Genomic DNA, 27,816 nt, shown 5'->3' on the forward strand with positions numbered 1-27,816 from the left:
TCGTCACCATACTTTTAATAACACAAATGAGGATGTAGAAAGACAAAAGAAAAGCAGAAACAGTTTTTCTAAGCCAAAACAGTCTAACTAAACCCAGAATAGACCAAATCCCCGCGAAGAAATAAAAGTGAGGCAAGCTTTGAAACCTTAATTCAACTCTCCTTTTACTCACACACCAAATTTGATATATTCTCGGCAAGCTTTCCATAAAAGGAACAATTATTTAGGTCCGATATAGGACATAGCTTCCTATATCGGAGGCCAATAACATGTTGTCCATATGCTCTTATTTTTTACTGCGCGGCCTCGACGATCCGACTCGGACCGGAACTTGATTGTTGCTATTTTGTGTATTGTTCGGTATTGCTCGTATGCTAGGTATTGTTAGGTATTGTTGACAAATAACGAGAAATATCGCTCTGGTCAAGAGCAATATCTTAAGCAATATCGGGTATTGCTATGTATTGGGTCTTTTGACATAATGATATTTTCTCGTTATTGCCTAAGCAATATCGAGCAATACCCTAGCAATACCACGGTCTGCAAAATCAATCAATAACATAAGCAATCCCGGGTTCGATCCAGGTCGGGCTTGTCGGGCAGCGTGGTCTAAAGAGTAAGAGCACGTTGCATTACCATTTTACTCGCGTTCGACGGGTACAAACTAACGTCAGGATACCGGACATAAATACAAATTCTCTCATAAGGTCCTCTCCCCCTTCCTCGCCGTCTAGATTAACAAATTATATATATATAATATATAATATATATATATATATATATAGTATATATATAATTTTCCCCTTGGCTGCCCTGTGAGATGTTACTTTCCTATTTTCTCCAGACTCGTGATATTCCAATAGGTAAGCAGTGAGAAAGAAACAGAAGAGGTGCAAATCAAAAGAGGTACTATTAATTACGGAGTTTCGGATCGGAGAACCGTCCGATTTATGAAGTGTGCATAAAAAGCTATACGTTTACTAACTTCACCAATCACACCGATGCGTTTTAAATGTGCTTTTGCTGGAGCAACACTCTCAAAAAAACAGAAAAAACTGAATGTAACTTCGGTCCAAACTATTCACCTAAAATCTCTCTAATCCTAAGTCCAGCTTATATATATATATATATATATATATATATATATATATATATAATATATAATAAAGGTTTTTTTAGTTTTTAACTGATTAAACAAAATGAAAATTTGAAAGGTAGCGCCAGAAGCACAATGGCACCAAAGAGATCATCCTATTCCCATTAGAAAGAAAAATGACAGCTTGTAAGCTTGGTGAGGGTCACGACAAAAATGAATAAATAAAATATTGTTAACGAGGAGCATCATTTCCGTGCAAATTTTATGCGGAAATGAGGAAATAATCCCACAAATCCAATACAATAATATATAATATATATATATATATATATATATATATATATATATATTAATATATATCAACGTACATCAAGTTGTATAATAATTTCGATTTTAATTACGTATAAAAAAAGGGAGTATAATGATAAAAATATTATTCAATAATATATAATATATAAAGAACAGACTCATGTAATATTTTTTCTAATTTTTTAGTTTTTCCCAGAAGAAAAAAATTATAAGAATCTCACCCAAAAAAAGAAAAAAATACTTTACATAAAAAAAAAATTCTTTTTTGACGTATGCACATCTAAGGCTTCAATCCTCCTTAAAATTATAGCTTAGAGAAGATAGATATGTCGAGGGCATTGAGAATGATCTTCAATTTTCTTTTTTTTTTTTTTTTTTTTTTTCAATTATTGAACCATTCACTCTCATGTTTCGGAAATTGTATAAATTATAATCAACAAAAATAAGGGGTCACAATTTCTAAGAGCATTTGATTGTTAGGCTAACATTTCCTAAATTATTATAAGAAAATACTTGATTCGCGTTAGCATAATTATATTTGATAATAACTAATTTAATTATGAGATTAGAGGTAGCCAAACCTTTTGTGTTTAGATTAAAACAAATATAATCATCAATCAAAATTAGGCTTAAGCATTTGATCAAGTTAGTTTGGGCTATGTTATAAGTTCAATACACTTAGGTCACAATAAGACTTAGCTTAGTGATGTCAGTTGTTAGAATTTGGATTAGAGGGTATGAGGATTTTCTTAAACAAAGGTTGCAATCTTTATTAACTAAATTTTTCTAATTTGGATCATAGGTGGTGTTCTCCATGTACTATCACTAATGCGTCCATGATGGGATACTTAATTTTTTCTTTCAATTATTTTTAATGCATGGGTCCTTAATATATTAACAAATTATACTCTTAAAATAGGTTTGAAATAATTTTTTGAGGATTGAATTGAAGTTCGACAAACATTGAATGGTGAAACTAATTTAAAATAAGGGTATCAATAAAATGACCTAATCTAGCAAATTCATCGAAACACGACTAAAAAAACATGGTTTCAAGTTGTAAAAATTATTATTTGGTTGAATTATTTTCAGTCTTTATAAAATTTGATTTTGAGAAGTCAATTTAGATTAACCAATAAATTGAAATTAATTTGAAAATAATTTCAATAATTATATGGATTTAATTAAATGAGTTGGGCATGATTAAATAAGTTATTTTTAAGATTTAACGGATCGTATTTGTTTGCTAAAGTGAGTCTTGTTGATCTAAATGTGACTATCTATTATAATAAAATGAGTCGATAGGTGAGCTTTGGGTCTAGTCAAGTTCAAATTCAAATTATTTTTACCTAATAATAAATCGAAGCGGAACAAGTATCAACGTTCAAAAGAGAATTATGAATATGTATATCATTTTTCCCTATTTGATTAATTCGGAAAATGTGTGAAGTTAAAGTGCTTTCTTTTAGTTGGCAATTAAATATTTTTTGTATATTAATTATTTTTAAATAAGAATTTAAATAATAAATTATATTTTGTTGCTCTGATTATTTACTACGTAAATCACATAATTAATGGCTCAACTTATTCACACATAAATAAATATTTTATTTCCTAAAGATTAAAAATTAATAAATACAAATAAATACATATTTATTTTCACACACAATAAATAATTTTGAGCTCAAATTATTTACAAATAAAATTACATATATTATCTATACCTAATAAATTCTCCTTCCATTACTATAAATATACCCGCCAAATTCCTTCTTCCTCCAACGAATAGTATCCTACTGCTTCAAACACCATGCCAAAATCAGCCAGTCCATTGCTCGCCTTCGTCTTCTTCCTCCATTTTTCCCTTGTAATCTCCACCTCCCACCCATTCCCTCTCCCTCTCTGGCCTCTCCCCACCCGCGTCTCCTTCCACAACCCCATCTCCATCCCCATCTCTCCCTCCTTCCACATCCTCACCCCCAATCTCCACCCCGGCCGCCACCTCCTCTCCGCCATCAACCGCCACACCCACCTCCTCCTCTCCGAACACTTCATCCCCTTCGTCCCCCCCTCCCTTCCCCCCCCCCCCCCAACCCCCCCCCCGGCCGCCACCTCCTCTCCGCCATCAACCGCCACACCCACCTCCTCCTCTCCGAACACTTCATCCCCTTCGTCCCCCCTTCCATTCCCCTCTCCCCCTCCTCCCCCCTCCTCTCCCTCTCCCTCTCCATCTCCCACCCTTCCTCCCCTCTCCTCCCTTCCACCAACGAATCATACACCCTATCCATCTCCTCCACCTCCGGCCTCGCTTTAATCTCCGCCGATACCCCCTGGGGCGCCATCCGTGCCCTCGAAACCCTCTCCCAGCTCGCATGGGGCAACCCTCCCGTCATCGTCGCCGATATCTTCATCGCCGATCAGCCGATTTTTGAGCATCGAGGTTTGATGCTCGATACGTCGAGGAGCTATTTTCCTGTTAGGGATTTGAAGAGATTGATTGGTGCGATGGCGGCGAATAAGATGAATGTCTTTCATTGGCACATCACGGACGCCCAGTCTTTCCCGATCGAGCTGCCTTCGGAGCCGGAGCTGGCGGAGAAAGGAGCCTATGGTCCTGAGATGCGGTACTCGGTGGAGGATGTTAGGGATTTGGTGGAGTTTGCTTTGGATCATGGTGTCAGGATCGTCCCTGAAATTGATTCTCCTGGTAATTTTTTTATTTATGATCTATATCAATATTCCTTGCATTTGATTTTTTAAATAATTAGTATTTATAATTTATTATTTAATCGAAAAAATGGCTCTTCTGATCAAATTTTAATCAATATGCATCGTAAAGATATTAAATTAATTTTAAAATAATCTGTTCTATCAGAATTTAGATAAGTAAATTTCATTATTTTGAGACTAAGCATAACGAGACATTTGATAAATTTTATCTCTCATTTTTTCATCTCTTTTAATATCAATTTATCAAAATAATTTAATTATGGTACTTGATACGGCATCGCAAAATCATCTTGATCGGGCACGAATCTCGAGGCAAAAACCTAGTTGGAAACTTCAAAAATTAATTTCGGGAGCATATGAACTCCGATTTCAGCGAGCTTACAGTCAAACTGAGCGTCTCGGAAATACAAACCCAACGACACCAAGCAATTAAGATTTTGTTTGGAATAATTTTTTTGTTATTTTTTAAAACTATTTTTTAATATAAAAAAATTTTAAATTAAAAATTTTTCTACTAAAAAATTACAATAGAAAGCAGTAAGAAGGTTTGAAGTGGTTTAAATCTTTCAAAAAAGATTTTTATTTTAATTAAACATATAAAATTTTACTAACAATGCCTTTCTCCTTTATAGGCCACGCTGGCTCATGGGCCGGAGCCCATCCCGACATTGTTACTTGTGCCAACATGTTCTGGCTACCCGACGGCCCAGACAACTGGTCCACTCGCCTTGCCTCCGAACCCGGCACCGGCCAACTCAACCCCCTCCACCCCAAAACCTACCGCGTTCTCCGTCACATATTCTCCGACCTCGCCTCCCTCTTCCCTGATCCTTTCATCCACGCCGGCGCCGACGAAATCGCCCCTTCCTGCTGGTCCACCGACCCCACCATCCGCTCCTACCTCGCCGCCGGCAAAACCCTCTCCTCCCTCCTCTCCACCTTCATCAACTCCAGTCACCCCCTCATCACCTCCCTAAATCGGACCGCAATCTACTGGGAAGACGTCCTCCTCAACGCCGAAGTCAATGTCCCCGGTTCCCTCCTCCCCCCTTCCACCACCATCCTCCAAACATGGAACAACGGCCCGAACAACACAAAACTCATCGTTTCCGCCGGATACCGCTCCATTGTCTCGTCCTCGGATTTCTATTACCTCGATTGCGGCCACGGCGACTTCCCTGGCAACGATAGCAGCGGCGGCGTGTCGTGGTGCGGGCCGTTCAAGACTTGGCAGATGATATATGACTACGATATTTTGGAGGGGATTGAGGAGGAAGAGGAGGCGAGGTTGGTGTTGGGAGGGGAGGTGGCGCTGTGGACGGAGCAAGCGGATGGGGAGGTTTTGGATGGGAGGGTTTGGCCAAGAGCGGCGGCGATGGCGGAGGCATTGTGGTCGGGGAATAGGGATGAGACAGGTAGGAAAAGGCATGCGGAGGCGACGGATAGGTTGAATGGATGGAGGGAGAGGATGGTGTGGAGGGGGATTAAGGCGGAGCCGATTCAGCCTTTGTGGTGTCGGAAGAATCCGGGGATGTGCAATCTTGTTAAATAGCATTGTAATTGTTGGTTCTGTTTATTAGTGCTGACAAAATAACTTTGAGGCATTCCTTCCACATGAGTGGCAGCAGGAAGTTTTTTTTTTTTTTTTAACGACATTGGATTTTCTTTGGGGTTATTTGGTTGTATGAAAAAAGGGAATACATTGTAAAATGAAAATTTTAAAATTGCTTGGATGATTTGTAACATAAATGCATGAGATTGCTTTTTTTATTTTATTTGAAGTAAAATGAATGCAATGTTAAGTGCAAGAAGGTTGTGGCTGGTAATGGCTGACGGATTGTTTGACGAGTGGCTAATGGTTGTCGGGGATGACGGTGGCAATTGCGGCGAGTTTACAATTTATTTGAAAATCGGTCAAATCTGAAGAATTTCAAATATATTGGATGACAAAAATCATGTCACAATGTATGTTTGATCAAATGCATATAATCAATTAAGCATGTTATATCAGACTAGATTTTACAGGTGTAACAATCCCAAATCAATTTCTACGTGTCTTTATCCTTATCACTTTATATAAAATGCATACATACAAAATTATAGAGTGAAATACCAAGATAATCATATAAAACATTTAGAATGAAATGTCTATAATATATCAAAATTTACACATAAAAAATTTGATAAATCCCATGCACCTCATATATAACAAATTAGGGATTCACTAATGTTTTTTGGCATCACATTTAGGCTTCGTTTGGGATGATTTTCTTATTACTTCTTAAAGTAGTTTTCTAGTAACTAAATCCTAAAAATTAAACTAAAAAATTGCTTTAAGAAACGATAAGAAAGTCATCTCAAATGAAGCCTTAATCAACTTATTTACTAACAAGTATTAGCCTCCAAAACATTAATGAAATTAATTTGCTCAATCAAACATGCCAACATGATTCATATTGATAGACAACGTGTAATATCAGTGTACTTGATTATAGTATTGCCTTAAAGGACCCTTCATAGGCATTTCCTCGAAAAATTATTACATCCGGTGAAAATACCGAGAAATATCGAGCATAGCAAGTGTACTGAGCGCGCTGTACCGAGCACTTTAGTGACGTGGCGTTTTGTTATTGGTTTCCGGATGCATTCGGTAACCTGACGGAATAATTACTCCATTTCCTCGGCCCAAATGCATCTCCACTCAAACTCAGCCTCAGCCTCATCCTCATGTTTCTCTCTCAAGAATGCACTAAAAAACCAATCTATATATCATCATAATGGCATATATGCTCCTTCACTTTTAATTGTTGCTATATATCATCCTACATCATACTAACCAACGAAATTCATAACACTCATAAAATCGTCGGTAAAATGAATTATCCAACCATCAAACAACACAATATTTTATTGCACAATAGCCATTTATGACTCTTGCAATGCCTCTTGAAGATAATATAATGTTTGTGTTGGAGAAGTAAAATTAGGCGACGAAGACAAATAAGAAATAGAAAATGCAACGAAGAAGAAAGAGCACTATAATTTAAAGTGAAAAAAAAAATAGGGAAAAAAATCATGGAGTCACATCACATAAAAAAAATCTACTATAAAAATTGAGAGAATTTGTACACATATCTTTCTCTCACATTCTCCTCATCTCTCTTCACTTCACTTTTTGCTCACTCTACACAAAACTTACAAAGAAACACTCATAAACCACCTCAAGGGACGCAAATTTTCAAGTTAAATATGAAAAAAAGAAAGAAAATTGCCCAGCCAAATTTGCAATATTGTGGCGCTGGATTTGGAGCACCGTGATGCTTCACTCTTTATCTTCGGCCTGAGTTGCAGTGTGGGATTTGGAGCTCTGTGGCACTTCGCTCTCTGTCTTCAATTAATCTGAATGTATAGCGCCACAACATTGTATTGTTGTATGAAAAAAATAATAATTTTTAGGGGATAAAGCCCCCGAACCCAAGCAAGAGAGCCCCCTGCAACCTCTCAAAGAGTTCGATTGACAAATTGAGTTCTGGGTCAATAGTACAACTTGATTGATGTACATTAATTAAATTGTGTATTATTAATAATTAATGTTCTGGGTTTTTTATTAGGTCCGATGTCCTGAGGTAGCTCTACGTTTGGACACTAGTAAAATGGTGCCACGTGCTTTTACTCTTTATTGCGCTGCCTGACGACCTGACCCGGATCGGACCCAGGATTGCTATGTATTGGTTGATTTGTGCAAACCGGGGTATTGCTAGGTATTGCTCGATATTGCTCGGCAATAACGAGAAATATCATTATGTGAAGACCAATACCTAGCAATATCGAGCAATACCGAGCGATACCCCGGTTTTGCTAGGTATTTCTCGGTATTGTTCGGTATTGGTCTTCACAGAGCGGTATTTTTCTAGGTCCGGTGTCATGACGTAGCTCTACGTTCGGACGCCAGTAAAATGGTGCCACATGCTCTTACTCTTTATCGCGCGGCCCGATGACCTGACCCGGACCGGACTCGGGGTTGCTATGTATTAGTTGATTTGTGTAGACTGGGGTATTACTAGGTATTGCTCGATATTGCTCGGCAATAACGAGAAATATCATTATGTGAAGATCAACACCTAGCAATACCAAACAATACCGAGCAATACCCCGATTTTGCTAGGTGTTGCTCGGTATTGGTCTTCACAGAGCGGTATTTCTCGTTATTGTCAAGCAATACCTAGCAATACCTAGCAATACGCGAACATAGCAATCCCGGGTTTCGGTCCAGGTCGGGTCGTCGGGCCGTGTGGTAAAAAGTAAGAGCACGTGGCGACATGTTATTAGCGTCCGAATGTAGAGCTACGTCAGGACACCAGACCTAATAAAAATTCTAACAATACATGCAATTTTCTTTATTTTTACATGTTTGCATAATGTAGTTAAATAATTTAATTTAATATATCATATTTTAAAAATATTAAATTAATTTAAAATATAAAATAATTTAGTTAATAATAACCAAAAATTTAAATTACTTTGTAGTAGGCATTAACTAATCATACCAAAATGATTTCACAACCCCCAATGGGCTCTTAACTCATGAAAGTAAGAAAAGCAATGTAAAAAACATAAAAAAATTCTCAAAAGTGATGTGGAACTAGACAACTAGTTGAAATTTCTACAATGTATGCATGATGGATTAGTTTCAAGAGGATTTTTTGAAAAGAAATTATATACAATATTCAAATAAATTTGATATATAACATATAAATATAAATTTTATATAAGTGTATAATATAAATTACTAATACTTTATATTAAACTTTTAAATTCAGATGTGAATTAAATTTATATTAAATGTGAATAAAATTAAAAATTAGTTTAAATTTAAAATTATATAAACTATTATTTTTGTTTTTTTGTAATAAATTTATATTTTGCCATTATAATTATACCATTATTATTTTATTTAGAAATTATTTAAATTTAAAATTAAAAGAATGAATTACTTGCATGTATAAATTATATCAAAATATTTAACATAAATTAGTAATAATTTATATTAAATTATACACATATATGTAAATTAAATTTGGATTACTCAAAAATTTAAATATGTAAATTACATTTATATGATTATATCTTTTAGATATTATTTAAATAATTCTAATATTTATTATTTATATAATTTAGTTAAACTTCCATAATATATTATGAGTCTAAATTCTTAAAATTATTCAAATTATAATATTATTATATCGTTTAGATATTATTTAAATAATTTTAATATCAGCCAAACAATTTTTCTAGTGGATGAGAAAGCTAAGGGCAATATTGGCAAATAAATTATGTGAAGTAAGTGAAGTAACTTTCGCGTTGTATTTATCCATTAGCCATTAATGAGTTGGACTGACCCTTACCCGTTATATTAACCTGTATGGACACCCTAACAACCAAGAGAACTTCCCGCCTCCCCGCCTTAAGAAGCCTACTGTACCCATTCATCTTGCTGAGATCCACGAAATTCGCAATGATCGAGGATCTGATCCTTTCTAAGAACCACCTGCAGCGGATTTGTCTCCGACGCTCCGTCCAGCGCGCAACTCCCACTCTTCACGGTCATACATTCCGGAATCCTACACCACAAAAAAACAGACACAAGGCCCGCCTGGCGAAGCCTCGAATCATCAAGTAAGCCTGGCGGGAAGAGAAAACTTTAATCTGAATCCCGTCTCTCCGAAGAAGCCTTGCTTGCTGAATCTGCCATTGATGGATCCGGAGCAGCAGATGGCGGCCGTTCTTGGATCGCGACCTGGGGCATTTGCGACGCTAATCTCGTACCTCATGTCTTCCGATAATAAGAAACGAAAGAAGGCCGAATCTCTCTTCAGCCTCTGCCGAGTCCATAACCCCGACGTTGTTGCTCTCAGGCTCACCCATCTCCTCGACTCCTCCTTACCGCAACTTCGAACGATGGCTGCGGTGCTCCTCCGCAGTCATCTAATCTCTCACGGCGGAGGCTGTGACGCTGGGTTATCACGACTTAACGCTATCACCAAGGCGTCCATCAAGTCCCTCCTCCTCGCTGCCGTCCAGCGGGAGGAGTCTAAGTTCCTCACTAAGCAGCTGTGCGATGTCGTCGCTGAGGTTGCGGCTGCTCTTCTCCCGGAGAACGAATGGCCTGAGTTTCTTCCTTTCATGTTCCAGGCCGTCACCTCTGGCTCGCCGCACCTACAAGAATCCTCCCTACTCGTCTTTTCTCGTCTATCGCAGTGTACCAGAGACCCCCTGCTCCCTCATCTCGCCAGCCTCCATTCCGTCTTCCTGAATTCGCTATCTCACCCGATTTCTTCTCCCGATGTACGTATTGCTGCTCTTGGTGCCTCTATCAACCTTGTCCGGTGTCTGCCTTCTGCTGTGGATCGCGATGAGTTCGCGGACCTCCTTCCCGCCATGATGCTAACCCTAACGGAGTTTCTCAACTCAGGAAACGAGGCTGCAGCACAGGAGGCCCTTAAGCTCCTTATAGAGCTTGCTGGCGCTGAGCCCAAGTTTCTCCGCCGTCAGTTGCCACATTTGGTTGGCTCCATGCTCCTGATTGCAGAGGCGGATGCCCTTGACGAGAGCACCCGTCACCTTGCGATTGAGTTTATGATCACTCTTGCTGAGGCAAGGGATGGAGCCCCTGGTATGATGCGAAAGCTTCCGCAGTTTATTGGGAGGCTCTTTGCTGTTCTTATGAAGATGTTACTTGACATCGATGATGAATCAACCTGGCATGCTGCTGAGGAAGATGATGAGGATGCATGGGAGACAGACAACTACAACTTTGGCCAGGAATGTCTGGACCGACTATCAATTGCGATTGGGGGCACGACCATTGTTCCGGTTGCATTTGAGCTGTTTCCTGTTTATCTTGCCTCGCCAGATTGGCAGAAGCACCATGCTGCCCTGATTACTCTGGCCCTGATTGCTGAAGGATGCTCCAAGGTGCATTTTCTTTTTTTACTTGATATACTGGTTGTTTTGGTTCTTTTTAGTTTGATTTAATGATGGTATCAGGAAGACTTATATCTTGAATCTTCATTCTGTTTGGTTTCATGCGTAGGTGTTGATTAAGAACCTGGAACAAGTGGTGACAATGGCCTTGAACTCATTCCAACATCCTCATCCACGTGTAAGATGGGCAGCAATCAATGCTATTAGGCAGCTGTCTACAGATTTGAGTCCAGATTTGCAGGTTCAATATCACCAGAGGGTGCTCCCAACTTTGGCATCAGCTATGGATGATTTCCAGAACCCACGTGTACAGGCAAGTTTCTTGTAAACGTACTTGTTTGTGGATTGAATATTTTATCTTTCATTACGTGTAGATCATTAGGCTACCATACCAGTCACCTTATTTTTGTCGAATTCTTTTGTCATGCTTAAGCATCTTATGCTTAATTATTATTCCGGCGCAAGTTTCCAAGATAAATTTGTCTTGTCAGTCGATCAGGTTCGAAAATCGATCACATGTAATGAAGGGATATGAAAACATACTTCGTATTTACAAGAGTAAAGTTGATTATAAATAATATAAATAGACAAATAAAATATTTAATATTTTATTTTATTAATAAAGTCCATATAGTAGTGCAATCAAGAAGCGAAACAACAATTAAATGGAAAATGACCGAAAGAAATACTACATAAACAAACTACCCAAATCACCCAAACTCAAAAGAAATATAAATAAAATTAGTGCATAAATTTGACAATACTGTATACTACTAAAAAATATCCTACTATTGTGATGTTGGTTCACCAAACATTCCGATAAAACTAGCTATGAAAGAAATTTATAATGAGTGATTTTGAGAAATCAAAGTCAAACTGTCAATAAATATGGAGTGTAACAGAGAAGGAGAATCTGAATAAATTTATCTCTTACTAACACCCATCCTAAAACACTTCTATCAGGACCAGGTGAGTAGAAAATAACCTATCCAGACTATCCCAACACATCAAAATTTTCAAACCTTAAGAAGATTTTATTTCATATGTCATAACTGGAAGCACATCTAAATGTATCGAATAAAATATAGAGCTTATTAAAATTTCAAATAATATTTACATACTCAAAAGTGTCTGTACAACTGGTATTTTGATCTCTATGTACACCTAAAGCATATATACACAAAAACTTCAGTCAACCTTTCTGTCTAGTGCTCTACTGACTCATTTTCCTTTCCTGCAGTATAACCAATGCTAATGAGCTAGAGCTTAATGAAATACACAAACATACTATAAAAAATATGTTTACAATTAATTAAAAATAATCTGGGTGTATAATAAGCACATACAAAATATCAACGTATATTTAACTTTTCACATTTCCTATTTTGATTACTTTTTAATAGTTTGACAATTTATATAATGACTATAGGGTTTTATACACTTATAACCCTCTAATTAAAGGTTGGGTTCGCATTTTCAACATTTAGAATTGAAGTTGCTCTCTCATTCAAGGAAGGATCCGAATTCCCAACTTTTAGAAGTGAGAGAGTATAGGGTATCTTCTGTACAACTTCCGTAAGGCTTATTTAGTCATGTCTATCATCTTTACTTGCAGGTCTATCTGCCATATATGACTTTATTGCATTTAGCCTTTTCATTTACCTTTTATATGCTTCACATTTTCATAACAATCATAAAAAAATCATATTGCAATAAATACTTGATGAAAATGAGTTGTATGAAATACATAATGAAACTGAAAATAATACTATCGCAATCATATAAAAATGCGGTCACAATTATATAAAATGTTACTGTTTCTTATACCACAGTTTGTTTATTTCACCTTGTTATCTAGGCTAGTCGGGTAAATTTGTTCTCTAGGCTAGTTGGGTAAATTTGTTCTCTTACAGTACCCTGACCTCCTTTCCTCTTATATGCAACCTAAAACATAAATTTCTTCATTTATACATACTTTCAAATAAAATCAAACAGAAAATGTAAACATCTAATAAAATACCTCACTTGTGCTCATCCTCATTCAATACAAACCTCAATTGCGCCCTTCCTCATTCAATCCAAAATTTCCTTTTCACTCCTAAACCTCTTTCCCCTACTTCCCTTCCTTTGTTTTCTGTTTTTCTAATTTAGCAACAACCAACTGAATTTGTTCTCCTTACTACTTTTTTCAGCAACTACAGTAACATTTTAGCACTAGCTGCAACAATCATTTACTGCTTTCAGCAAATACAATACCCTTATTTGCCTTCAGCTTTTCCACTGATTTAGGACTCAAAAGCAGCCTTTATCCCTTATTTTCACTAGATTCAACAATTTTCAACACACAACAACAGTCTTTTGATAGGAAGTACTTAAGTTCGCAAGTAACCCTAAGGGAAATACTTGAGTTCACAAGCAAACCTAACAATAATTGGTGAAAATAGCGAGAAAAACCACTGATTACAGCATAAAATAGCAATGGTACAGCAACCTTCTTGAGAGATCTGGAGAAAACTGAGAGGAAAATGAAGAATTCCACTAGCAGATGTAGGAAAACATCAAGCGATACAAGTTTCTTCAATTCGAGAGGAAGAAATAACTTTCCAAATCTCTAGCCAAACCTAGAGCCCAAAGGAACAAACCCTAGATCTCAAATTTCATTTCAAACTCAAGATGAAACCCTAATTCTAACATCAGCAACTAATTAAAGCCAAAGGAGAAATACAAAATCCTTAAACAGGCTCTCATTCAAATATTTCCCTCCAAAGCAATTATTAATCACGGTGTGGGCCCCATATGAGAAGCCAACCCCTTCCTTTTCCCTTCCTTGGGCCGACGGTTGTAGTATAAAATCGGTCCACTAGAGACCGATTCAATAGGTACAACCCGCCCCTCTTAGGCCAGCCTAACCTTACTTCGCGCTCAAAGACTCATCTTGTCCTCAAGATGAAAAGAAGAAAACTGGAGCCTCATTCTCTCATATGGCTCCCAAGTGGCATGGAAATCGAGAAAGTCCCTTCATCTGATAAGCACTTCTTTGTTTCCCTTTTTATCGGATATGAATCCCCCCAGCTCCAGCAGTTATAAGACCACTTCCAAGTCCTCTGTCAATGTAGTTTGGAAATTTTCATAGACTGCATGCTCCCCTAGAGCTATTCTCAACTGTGATACATGGCAAACTGGGTGTATGATGATAATTGTGGGTAACTTCAAACGATATGCCACTGCTCCAATCTTGTCCAAAATCTTATAGGGACCAAAGCACCTCGGATCCAATTTCTCGTTTCTCCTGTTGGCAACTGATATCTGCCTGTAGGGCTTTAGTTTCAAGAATACTTTCTCCTCAACCTCAAATTGTATGTCCCTCCTATGTCTATCTGCCTGCTCCTCATGATTTGTTGTGCCCTGGATAGATGTTTATTCAATTCCTCCAACACCTTATCCCTTTCCTCTTAATACTACTCAACTGAATACACTGGTGTGCTCTCCCTCCCAAAATGCACTAAGTGTGGGTGTCTCTTCCATACAATATTTTAAGAGTTATCTGAGATGTACAATGGTATGAAGTATTGTACCAATACTTGACCCATGCTAATCATTTAGTCCACATTCGTGGCTTTTCAGAAATAAAAGACCTCAAATAAGTCTCCAAGCCTTGGTTCACCACCACTATTTGACGGTCTGTCTACGGATGATTGGCTGTGCTTCTCTTAAGAATAGTGTCCTGCAACTTGAACAGCTCCCTCCAAAATAGGCTGAGGAAAATTTTGTCTCGATCAGGCACAATCGACTCAGGAATACCATGCAGTCGAACCACCTCCCTGATGAATGTTGTTGCTACTGTCACTATGGTGTAGGGATGTCGTACGAGATGAAATGTGTATACTTACTAAGTATGTTAATCACCGTCATGATGGAATCCTTCTGATCGTGGTAGGCCGTCTATTGAATTCATGGACACTTCGTCCTACTCTGTTTGGAAGTGCTAAGGGTTGTAGTAGTCATCCTGGAGCCATTGCCATGTATTTGTTTCTCTGGCACATTTCGCACCTCGCAACCATCTCCTCAACATCTTTATACATTTCCTTCCAGTAAAGCTTAGATGCCAGTCTTCTATAGGTCATATGTACTCCTGAATGACCTCCCACTGCACTGCCGTGGAACTCCTATAATAAGTGAGGAATATGTATAGAAGTTTGCGGCATCACAAACCTCTCTTGTTACAACAACCTCTCCCCCCTCAATATAGTAACTAGAATGGCTACTATTATCTCTCATCAAATCCTCCCTGATCTTTCTCAGCTCTTCATTTTGCATGCTTTCTTCCTTGATGGCCCCCCAGTCTACCATCAGTGGTACTGAAACAGTCAACTCCTGAAGTTCTCCAATACATCTGAATAAGGAATCAGCTGTCTTATTTTTCACCCCAAGCCTGTACTTGATCTCAAAATCATAGCCTAACAGCTTGAACAACCATCTATGATGCTCCTCGATCACCATCCTTTGCTCCAATAGATACTTCAGGCTCCTTTGATCCGTCCGGACAATGAAATGCCTACCCAAAAGGTAAGAGCTCCACTTATAAATAGCCAAGACAATGACCATCAACTCTCTCTCATACACAGACTTCAATCTAGCCCTAATTGACAGCACTTGACTGAAGTATGATATAGGTCTATGATTCTGCATCAGCACTACCCTCAATCCATACCCTGGCACATCGGTCTCGTAGTTCTCCTCGTGCGTTCTGAATGTCGTCTTCTGAATATCCTCGTCTTTCATCTTGATTTGATGGTAGCCCGACTTTAAGCCCATCTTGGAAAATACTACTGCTCCATACAACTTATCTAGTAGTTCATCGATCATCGGGATGAGGAATTTATCCGACATAGTCTCCTTATTCAACGTTCTGTAATCCACACAAATTGTCCAGCTCCCATATATCTTTTTGACTAGTAAGACTGGACTAGATAAATGACTCACACATGGTCTGATGATCCCCGTTTCCAACATCTCCCTTATCAACTTCTCAATCTTATCATTCTGAATTTGAGGGTAACGGTAGGGTTGTAAACTAATCGGTGACACCTTCTCCTTTAAAAGGATTGCATGCTCCTGTTCTCTAGCTGGTGGTAAACCTTGAGGTGACTGGAACACCTCACTGAACTGCTGTATGAGTGGTTATACTGCAAGTGGAATATCTCCCTCTTCCCCTACATTGACCCTCTCCAAGCACTGTAATTCCACCAAATATTCACCTCCCACCTCCTGTATGATTTTGATTATGGATTTGAGAGATACTCTAGCCCTAGACAGCCCTGCATCGCCCTGGATCACCATTCTCCTTCCCCCTACCACCAGTTCCATCCTAAGTGCTAACCAATTTACCTTGGTCTCCCCCATTTTTTGCAGTCATTTCATCTCCAGGATGACATCCGTACTCCCCAACTCCAAGAGAAGAAAATCCTCCCTCATCTGTATCCTCTGAATAGTCAATACCATTCTCATACAAACTCCTCTACCCATTCCTACCTTTCCTGTGCCCACTATCACCCCGTAGCCTCCTGTATCCGCTAATTTCACCCCCAGTAGATCAAAAATCTGGGTGGAGATGAAATTGTGGGTTGCCCCATTATCTATCAACACTACCACCTCTCTATCCGCTATCTCACCCTTTACCTTCATAGCGTGATTTGGGGTGAATCCCACTACTGAGTTTAGGGAGACTTTTGCCAAATCCAGATGCAACTTTTCCTTTTCCTACATCTCTAACCCGCTTCCACCTCCCTCTTTAGCTTCCTCATCATCGCAGGCAGTGAGAACCTGAAGAGTTCGGTCATTATACCTATGCCCCGGCATGTACTTCTCATGACATCTAAAACACAATCCCTTCACCCCTTTCTCTTGTATCTCCTTCTCTGTCAGCATTTTTAAACTTCCTCCATCTCCTCTCTTTCAGCTCTCTCCTTGGGCACTTCCTTTAGACTCTCTAGTGCTAGCCCCTTTTAGGGAGCTAAGAAAATGGTGGTCATCCTGTATGACCCCCCAAACGTTGCTCCCCCTAGCCCCTCTATCCAACTGCTTCTGATCCTCCACCAACAGGGCTAACTCTATGGTCTCCCCCATATTTCTTAGCCTCGTCACTCTAACCGCTGCCCGTATCTCCGATTTTGGCCCTTTCATAAAGTTTCCCTCCAACACTGTCTCAGAGAGCTAGTCTAATCTACTGGCCAAGTTCTCGAACCTATCATGGTAATCTGCTACGACCCCCTTCTGTATCAAAGCAAAGAATTGCTCATAGAAGTCTCCTCCCCTACTAGTTCGGAAATGTTCTAGTAAGCACTCTTTGAACTCCCTCCAACTCCTAATGGGTTGCCTCATGTCACTCCATTGGTACTATGCCAGTGCCTTCCCCTCCAAACATAGTTCTGTCGTCGTCAGGTTCTCTTCATCCTTCAACCCATTGATGGAGAAATATCGTTCCACCTTGTAGATCCATCCATGACCATCCTCGCCCTCAAAGATGAGCATCTTTAGCTTCCTCATCTTCGGGTCACCCCCGTTGCCCTTAATCCTCCATATCCTCTGATTCCACGAAGAGGAGGTGCTCCCCAGTTATCACGATCTCCCTCCGGTGATCATACCCAACCCCTTCATCAAATTTCTCTCTTCTTCTTTCAAATTCAGCACCTCTGCGGTGGAATTCCTCCCTTCTCCCTACAAAATCAGCAGCTCTTCTTTCAAAATCGGTTCTAATCTCCTCCTTAAAAAGTGGTTCTATAGGAGGCATTCCATCTGCACCCTTCAAGATCTCCAATTTCGGAGTTTTGTTTCCCCTAAACATATTAGGGTTTCCAACTCTTCCATTGTCGTCGATGTTTTCTCTTGCTTCCAATGTCGCCAGATTAGTCTTCACTTATTGTAATTTCTTCAGCATCTCTTCCATCACGACGAACTTCCCTTCCAACATTTCATTATTGGATGAAATCTGATTTTGAAAATCAGAAAATTTTCCCTACAAATCTGATTTTAATTGCTCAATTTATCCTTCCAAAACTTAATCAATAATTGAAATAACATAATTATGTCATTTTAAAATATGTTTAAAATTTAAAACTTTAGCTAAGAAAACGAGCAATTAAATATATTTACAATTCAAATTGATGAGCCTAATGGTTAATTTAAAACTTTAATTAACAAAATCTAAATTTTAATTAAAATTCCATCTAATTAATTAACCTAATTTTTTCCTTAAAAAAATTAACCTAATTAATTAATTTAAAATTAAATAAATGCATTAAATAAGAATATAACAATGTTTATACTATCCAACCTAAGTACAAGCTACTAGCTCTCAAACCAAACAGCTTTCTAAAGTCTAAACAAACAAAACTCTCCAAACTCTAAAAAAATACTCTCAAAGCTCTCTAGCTCCTGCAACTGCTCCAGGGTGGTACCTACAAGTAAGCAAGTAAAGTATTAGCATAATATAGTAAAATAAGCTAGCGTTAGGAAAGGTAGAGGTAGACCTAAAAAGACTTGATTAGAAAATATTTAGGAATGACATTTCTTTATTAGATTTAAACGAGAATTTGACTTTTAATATGACACAATGGAGAAAAAGGATTCATGTAGCCGACCCCACGTAGTGGGATAAAGGCTTGATGTTGTTGTTGTTGTAAGCTAGCGTTAGGAAAGAAAAGTAGGTCCTAAACAAACAATAGGGCTAAAGTAGAATGAAAAACTACCGGGGTAAATGAAAACTACAAACACTACTACGAGCGCAAAACAACAAGTACACTACTAAAAGCTAGAGTAGAAAAATAACTGATGGCTAGTAAGTGTCAAAGCAACAATAACTGCATGCTAGTAAGTGTCAAAACAACATTAACTGCAAGCTAGTAAGTGTCAAATTAGTGAATAAAACTACAAACCAGTGTACCTACGATACCAATGTACCAACAAATAATATGGGCCACTTTTAATAAAAGCCATAAGTCCCATCTCAGTTAGGGTGTTGAGGAAAACTTTCTCAAAACAAATAATGCATTCCTGATAACGGGGCAACCTCTAATAGAGGCCATAAGACTCGATACACGGGCTACTTCCAGGTGAAGTAGTAAGGCTCGCTACTCAGGCTACTTTCAATAAAAGCCGTAAGTCCCGACCCAAATCCAATTATACAGGAAACTCCTAAACGGGGCCATACTAAACTATAGGCAAATCCTAAATGGGGTCGTCAGACCTAATATAAACCTAAACTACGGGCAACTCCTGAGTAGAGCCGCAAGTCCCTACTCAAACTAAATTAAAATCCATATCTATCCATTTCAGTTTACTCGAGTTCCCTGAGAGGAGGAAATTCATGACTGTTAATCCAATTCCATGGACATTACAATCAATGGTTGTCAGAGTTGATAGACTGAAACCCACAGTATACCCTGGACGATAAAACCATGGGATCTTCATTGGATGTACCTTCATCATCCATAACTAAGATTAAAAGTACTTGCACACTTCTACACTTCTTGCACAACTAAATATACTTTCATCCTTAATCGAGAGTGCTCTTCTATGCATTAGAATGGATAGTTAACTATGAGGGCTTACACTCATAGGAAGTAGAACATTAAAATTAAATGAACTCTGATACTGATCATTAGGGGAAATTCTAGTTAAATTAAAAATCCAATCTATCTCGGGAAAAATGAGACCTAACAGCATGCGAGGGTGAACAAATTTCTAGCAGCTCCGCTGGGGATCGTTTCTCTCTTCACTTTCGGCTGAAATATATCTAAAAAGATATATAGATGTTTATTTGTTCATGTTTATATTTTGTTGTGCAATTTTTTTATTAAAAAGCTATTTTAAAAAGCAATAAAAAATCATTTCAAATGAAACCTAAGTTTAAAATCTACATTCTAGCAATTTTGGCAAATACTGGATGAATTTAACTTTCACCTTTCATAATATAAAAAATGAGTTATATTTTTGACTTTCACTTTTAGTTTTGCAGAACTTAGCACTAGGAAAAAACATTTGAAGGATGGGTTTTCACTTATAATGTGGGAACTCTCCTTAGCACAAACATTCACAAGAACTGATTTTTTAGCGAGTGAGTTTATCCAAAGCTTCATGTATCACTGTAGCCCACTTTTATAAAACTCATCGTCATAACTGAGTTTGAATCCACTCCTTGCATCAAGCCCGCCATTGGTGAGTAAGTTATGTGGTAGCTAATCCGTTCTTCAATTTTTTGCTTAATGTTTGTGGGCTCCAAAAATTCGGCCCCGACCTCCGCCCGCTTTGCGCTTCTTTTCGTGGGGTGGGGGGGGGGAGTTTTAACGAAATTAAGTTCGGGATAAATTTTAGGAAGGTAAATGAGTTTAGATAAGACACTACCCAGAGATTTTGTCCTCATTTGGTGAGGACTTTATGATATGAGTTCTGGTTTCCTATAGGCGCAAGCCCCTATAGTTAATTACCCCTCTCGATAATGAGAGAGAACTTTCGATTAAGGCTAGTCGTCAATCAGATATGTAGAGATACGTGTTATTTGGTATATAGTAGCAGCATGAGTTTGAGAATTAGAAGTTTGAAGGTTTTATATTTAAAATTAGAAATTTCACCATCGTACACTTAAAGCGTTGTTGGGGGAATGGATGATCGACCGATCAAGATCCCATGGTTCCGTCGTCCCGGGCCATCGTGCTCCTTGGTCTACTTGTCAGAGGAGGTAGTCGACCCAACCTGACAAAAGGATCCTTATCGGCAGCCTTGGGTTGCTTTGTCCAAGAGGACCTTATAGACCTGGGGTGAGTATTTGTCTAAGGGGACAAATTTGAATCTACCTTAGCTAACATAGGACTTTGTGCCTTATCGATCATATCCTATTGATTCATATCTCAAGGATTTGATGCCATTAAGGAGCGTATTGGCTCTGACCATAACCGCTATCTCGTGATACCATTTGACGGCAAAATCACTCGGTCCAGAGGGCCCCGGGTCATAAATGTTTATCCTACGGTGCCATTTGGCGACAAAATCGCCGGTCAGAGGACATGTATCATATTCTTACTAGCAAGAGATTGTTTGAGAATGGATCCCAGTAGTATTTTCGGCTAGGCATTAGCTATATGCAAGTTGAAGTAAATTTTAATTTGTCTATCTCGACAAACTATTGCAGAGGGTGGATGAATTTTGTTTTAAGTGCTTAGATGGATTATTTTAATTTCAAACATCGAGATTGGAACTCTATTGAATTTTTTAGGGCATTTTGGTGGAGTTTGGAAGATATTTGAAATATTTGAAATTAACCCCTCTGGTTGAAATTTACATTCAATGCGGTCATCATTGGGGTATATGTGGTCATTTGAAAATACTTGGGAGTTTTGAATTTGGAGGATGTTTGAGTTGACATTTGTGATGTGTTTGTGAACCCCTTCGGTTGAGATCTACGTTCAACACGGCCATCATCGGGGTGACTTTGAGGTCACTTCCATTTATGGATTGAACATTGTCGACTCTGTCGAGCTGTCAACAGAGGATCGGGTTTCGTAGGTTTTGAATTTTCATTAGTGAATTTTTTTGTTAAAGGCCTAATATGAATGTATTAAAACAAATATCTCGGTCGACATCGTGATAGTATATTTATTTGATGGCTCGAACCCTGTTGATTCATATTGAGCCGCATAGAAGGATCGGGTTTGAACTTAAACTCACTTGTTGACCCGCGCAACATCTCTTGATGTCACGTGTGTTTCTACAACACGCTCGTCGGGGACCCTGAGGGTTGTTTTATATATCGCTTTTTGTGTACCTATGTGTATACAAATTACGGTGTATGTGCGGGGGGGGGGATTTGAACATTTGACGAGTCTTCTACAGCGGCTCGTAGGAACTCATATTTGTCGCAGCCCTTTTGTATTTACCCATTTCGTACAGGTAGACTGTTGTGCACTATTTGATTTTTGCAGGTGGATTGTAGTGCACTAACGAATCTCCTGTTATGGCTCGTAGGAGCTTGTGCTTGTTGAAGGTATTCTTTATTTGATCGAGGGTAGCACTCTGAGGGCATGATGGGCCCCTTACGGCAGTTCGTAAGTATTTGCATTTGCTGCATGTTGTTCCTCATTTACTTGCAATAGACTGACATATTTGTTGATTATTGAACAGTAGTTGATTGCGGGAGTGTTGTAACACTCATAACTCACCGTTAATTGACACTTATAAGCATGTCGATATGTATATAACAAGTCTTTTATTGTTGTTAATAGGTATTTGCATTCGTCACCTTTACACATGTGATAGATCATCTACTATCGCTTGCAGGTATTTCTTTTGTTTTACTTTAACATGCAAGCAAGTGGCCATATGCATGGGGAGTCTTCTATCATTGTCTGCAAGCAATGTATGTGTTCTTTGCAACAAACCAATATCGCTTGCAAATTAATATCATAAGGATAATATGATGTTTATCGCATGCTTGACATGAATATTGTGCATCAACTATCGCTTTCCATAAGTGGTTCATAAAGTGCGCCAAGGATTTTATAGGATTGCGCATAGTCAAATGATGCTGATCACTTGCAAATTGTATTTGCTTAAAGTCTGTTCAACATGTCTTATTCATCAATTCATTATTCTCACTGTGCATTGGTTTCCTTTATTGATGTAATTTCTAGATGTTGAATCATTGCACTAGTTGTGCGTCTTTCTTGGAAATGATTTGTAGCTTGTATAATGAACTTGCATCATTTATACTTATTTCCATTTGACCGCATATCTTTTTCAATTTTCATTACTTGGGAATTTTCATTTTCTTGTATGTTGAATTGTTGTTGATGATGGAGACGCCACTACATTCATCCATATATCTTTTAGGCCTCATTCATGAATATCCCCCATTGTGACTATCCTTACTTATTAAGTTCATATTACTTACTACTAGTGAGTGAGATGCAAGGATCTCCTAAAGTAGCTCGTAGGCATTGATATTTATCGACATTCTCCTGAATCTCATTTATAAGCAGTATGTTAGACTTATGACAGGTCTTCCTATAATTGTTCATAGGGATTTGCATTTGCTGTAGTCATTTGATATTTTGCTTGTGGTCAATACATTGGGTGTACAACGGGTCTTCTTTAGTAGACCGTAAATGCTCACATTCATTGTACTCATATAAAATTTTGTACGTAGATGACATTTTGCATACATAACGGGTCTCCTACAATCCCGTAGACATTTGCATTTATTGCTTGTTTTGCCTTATATGTTTGAGTTCATCACATGTCACCTACCAAATTCTTCTGCTCGTAGGCGACACACTTTTCAATGATTTGACATAATGTGCATGCTTTAATTAGGGGTCGTACAACCAGTGACACATTACAATGTGCTATTTGTTCCTTTTTTGAAGATATATGTTTACTGGATGTACGAGCCGCCTAACTTTAATAGCTGGCGTGCACGCTATTTAGAACACCCGTGAATTGCAATGTGACGGACGACTCTCATTTTATTATGAAGCATTTGATCAGAATAATTACTGGGGATGTGTGGGGATTCCTACGTGTTTATAATTAACATAAACGCATTTTGTAGGAAAGATACATTTTTTTACTTTTACTTTTACCCCCCTCCCTTTTTAAGATAACTACCAATCGTATTCAGGTGTATTTAAGCTCGTATTTCACATGCTGGTGAATACTCGAGGCATCCAAAGCTAGAGCTTCAAAATGACATCTTAGGATTCTAAGCCGATGGGGTCCGCAGGTGTACCTTCTTTGTCTTTTAGCAAGGGGATCCTAAGTTGGCGAGCCCGGCGAATAATTTGAATTCAATGTAATAAATAGGAGGGGAGGCTTAGCTCATTTCTTCACATTCCATTTATGCAAAGGATTTTGGCGGGGGACTTAGGTGTGTGCAAGTCAGGAGTTAGGAGAAAGAGGCTTGATTTCTACCTATTCGTGAACAACTAATTTTCCTAAATGTTCATTGTATGTTGCATTTTGCTATGATTTGAAATTTTCTTTTATATTAGTTTTCCAGTGTCGGGTACCTAGGGTGTCGTGTATTTTATTTTTTGGTTAACTTAGAAACCTAAGGTGACTTTTAATCTTTTTGAAATTTTCTAAGTCATGGGTTCTATTGAAAATTTTGACAGCACCTCGGCGTCGTCCCCGCATAGGGGGCTGCATCGGGGAGTGTAAAGCCTTCCCGTCTACCAAGAAAGGCAGTCATAGTAGTTGTCAAATGACATCGCGACCGCAGTCTCGTTTCCCGCTCGCTAACAGCGGTCACGGAGTCTTCAAGTACCTGTTTAAAACACATTTCCCTGCTTGTTAAGAAAAGCAATAACGGATACTTAACTTTCATTTCATACATAATAAATTTTCCCGCTCGCTAATAAAAGCGATCATGGGTACTTATGTTTCATGCATACGAATTTCCACACTCGCTAACAAAAGCGGTCACGAGTATTTATATTTCCTCGCTCACTAACAAAAGCGGTTACGAGTATTTATTTCATGCATTGAAATTTAAAATGCTAATGTCGAATTTATACCTTGGGTGTACGACAATCGAGGCAACGACGGCGAATGGCGGCTACGAAGGGAAACTTGCGATGCACAATATAATATTTTTTGTTTTTTATGCCATTTAATTAATCATATATGTTTTTTTTAATTTAAAGCAAAGACTAGAGAGAGAAAAAGAGATAGTGAGCTCTCTTTCTAGAGAGAGAAAGAGAGGGAAAGGAGTTTTTGGTGGAGGAGGCTTAGGGTGTGTAGGAGAGTGGCGGAGTGAAGTTAGAGAGAGAAAATTCCTCTCTCTCCAACTTTAGAGAGAGAAAGAGAGAAGGGAATTTTTTTCTCTCACTAGGAGGAGAATTATGTGGAAACAATGGTGAAGGGAGATGCTTGGGATGGAGAGGGAGTCATGTATGAAGGAATTTCTCTCTCATTCTAGAGAGATAAAATTTTCTCTCTCTAGGTTAGAGAGAGAAAATGTAGGATGATGGGGATTTTTGGTTGGAAGTGTGTAGGAGTGTTTTTTATGAAGGAAGGTTAGTGATATGAGGGATGGATGTGGAGGAATAAAAAAAATTAGGGTTAGGGTTAAGGTATGTTTGAAGAAAGAAAGGTTGGAGAAAGAAGAAAATGATGAAGGATAGGAAGGAGAACAAAGGAGAGGAGGAAAATGGAAGAAAATGAGGGAGGAAATGGAAGGAGGAAGAATGAAAAAGAAAAATGAAGAATAAGATGAGAGAAGGAAGAAGAAGAATGGAGGAAGAAGGAGAAGCAGAAGGAGAAGGAGAAGAAATTTTTCCTTGCTTGGAGGGAGGAGGGAGGCCGGCAGCTTGGCGTGAGAAGAATTGCAAGAGAGGGAGAGGGAGAGGGAGTTCGGATGGGTGGCGGCTCCTTGTCGTGATTTGGCATGAAAAATGAGAATGGGGTTCGGTTGCGGAGAATATGAGGGAATGAGGATTAAGTGAGGGGTATTTTAGGTATTTTTTATTTAAAAAAAATATTTAAGAAAAAAATCTTTCTCTAATTTTTTTAATTATATTGCATAAAATATAAAAAAAAAATTAATCATGCATCGTGTTGGTCTCCATGTTGTCGCTCGTACACGTCGTTGCCTCGATTTGCTCGCGAAATTTAAATTTTTCTCCGATCAACGAACCCCATCAATATGGGTGTCGATCTTAGCTATTTCCTATGCTTCGGACGCATCGGCGCTATTCGTTTCCCGAACGGAGGCTATTCGGCGATTTTGGGTTTTTGATCGACACACGTCGGGTGAGTTTTTGCGCGATTTCAAGCTCTTTCACTTTTCAAATCCACATTGCGCAGTCGACTCGACCCCGACACTAGTATTAGGATCAACAATGTTGCAGCCCTCAATCACTACAGTCCTGAACTTTTACTTGTTTCATGGAACTGCTTGACATTATTCTCCAAAGTTCAGGTTAGAAATGACCAGTGCCCAAACCCAAGCTCAATTTGCACTCTAACTAGAATTCGTTATGGTGCATTGAAAAAAAGAACTACAAAACTTTCTTTTCATCTGGCGTTCTTGATTTATTTCTTTCTAATTCAAAGAATCCAGGTATTTATATTCTCTTTCCTTGTTCTAACATTCATTTAATTTATCATCATGTATTTTTCTCTATCTGATAGTGTTTACTGGAATTATTATGCTATTTGTTTTGGCCACTTCCTCGTGATGAATGAGAATAAACAATATTATCGTCTATGAAAGTAAATAGATTATTATCGCTGGGCTATTTCCATTTTTTGGGTGCAGATTTCTCGTTTTTTTATTTGCATTCTATCAATTGATAAATGTTTAAAAAGGGTTGGCAGCCTGTTTGTGGTAGATGCAGTGAATGAAATACTTCTTTTCCAACTCAGTGTATCATTGTTCTGAAGTAGTGCTAATTTATCTAATTTATTATCTCCTATAATGCTCATCTGTATTTTGGCGCTTTCTGACCTTGGAGATTGCAAGTATCACTGTCCTGGGATTTGAAAATGACAGATGCGTTTGAATATAAACTACTAGTTTTCTATTGATCTGATTTTATACGCTTTGATTGCTTAAATTCCCACATTGCTATTTTATTTTCTAGTATATTTTTATTCCATGCTTATAATTTAAATCATCTTCTTCATCAGTTCATCTGAATTATTTTCTCTTTGTTCAAATCTCCTGAAGCAATAGTGATAGTATTTCTTTGTTCAAAGCTTCTTCATCAGGTTATAATTCTCTTATTAGCCACACTATTTCAATTGGTTTTGCCGATCCCATATAGTTTAGATAAGACTAATGATGGCTAGTTATTACGATGGTGATTATGATTTGTTCTATTGAACTTCTAGGCACATGCTGCTTCAGTAATCCTCAATTTCACTGAAAACTGCGCACCAGGTATCTTGACTCATTATTTGGATGGCTTTGTTAGCAAACTGTTGGTATTGCTTCAGGTACAGCTTCTATAAAATTTCAGTTTTTTTTCTTTCTGTGATTTCTCTTATGGTTTAATCTTTTTAATCGCGTACATGATATTAGTTTGAATGCATAAAAATTTCAAACAGAATAAGAAACCGATCGTGCAAGGAGCAGCTTTGATTGCTTTAGCATCACTTGCGGATTCTTCACGGGTGCAGACTTATTATTATGCAATAGTCTATTTGGTACATAATCTTTTTCATGCGTTAGGACTCAACCTTATCTCATGCAGGAGCAATTCCAAAATTACTATGATGCTGTAATGCCTTGTTTGAAAACTATTTTACTAAATGCAACGGTTAAGTCAAATCGCATGCTACTTGCCAAGTCCATGGAATGCATCAGTTTGGTTGGCATGGTTGTGGGCAAGGATAAGTTCAGGGATGATGCTAAACAAGTAAGAATCAAGCACAAATACGTTTGCTTCTTTAAATCCTGGATTATTTAGACGAATCTAATGCTTTAGATTAACCATTTTTTATTCCCTTACGAAAGATTTGGAAAGCCCATATTTGTATCTACAATTGATGTCGTAATTAGCATATTTTCCAGACTGGGACTAGTTAGATCCTTTAGTTTTGTTGGTTCTATGTGTTTTCTTTCGTTATTTGCTTTTACCTTCTCTTAAAATTCTCTCTGGCTAAATTGTAACATTTTTTACAGCAAACTAATTGTGCTT

The 27,816-nt window shown here is 38.1% G+C and overlaps 2 protein-coding genes across 3 annotated transcripts in view; both read left to right on the plus strand.

Annotated features, from left to right (window-relative positions):
* The first annotated feature begins 2,845 nt into the window (after positions 1 to 2,845).
* On the plus strand, positions 2,846 to 5,748 carry LOC110093451 (beta-hexosaminidase 2). Its single transcript, XM_028695080.1, has 3 exons — positions 2,846 to 2,877; positions 3,229 to 4,112; positions 4,768 to 5,748. The coding sequence occupies exons 1-3, from the start codon at positions 2,846 to 2,848 to the stop codon at positions 5,685 to 5,687; spliced, it is 1,836 nt and encodes a 611-aa protein (XP_028550913.1). The 3' UTR covers positions 5,688 to 5,748.
* Positions 5,749 to 9,588: 3,840 nt separating this feature from the next.
* The window catches only part of LOC110093452 (importin-5), a 50,127-nt gene continuing 31,899 nt past the window's right edge, over positions 9,589 to 27,816 (plus strand). For both annotated transcript variants that reach the window (XM_020818347.2, XM_020818348.2), the window contains exons 1-5: positions 9,589 to 11,110; positions 11,229 to 11,432; positions 27,008 to 27,112; positions 27,224 to 27,289; positions 27,370 to 27,534. In XM_020818347.2, the coding sequence (XP_020674006.1) occupies positions 9,890 to 11,110; positions 11,229 to 11,432; positions 27,008 to 27,112; positions 27,224 to 27,289; positions 27,370 to 27,534 (1,761 nt within the window). In that variant the 5' untranslated portion in view covers positions 9,589 to 9,889. The remainder of the gene's footprint in view (positions 11,111 to 11,228; positions 11,433 to 27,007; positions 27,113 to 27,223; positions 27,290 to 27,369; positions 27,535 to 27,816) is intronic.

This window comes from Dendrobium catenatum, unplaced genomic scaffold (assembly GCF_001605985.2).
Source record: "Dendrobium catenatum unplaced genomic scaffold, ASM160598v2 fragScaff_scaffold_3, whole genome shotgun sequence".
Lineage (NCBI taxonomy): Eukaryota > Viridiplantae > Streptophyta > Magnoliopsida > Asparagales > Orchidaceae > Dendrobium > Dendrobium catenatum.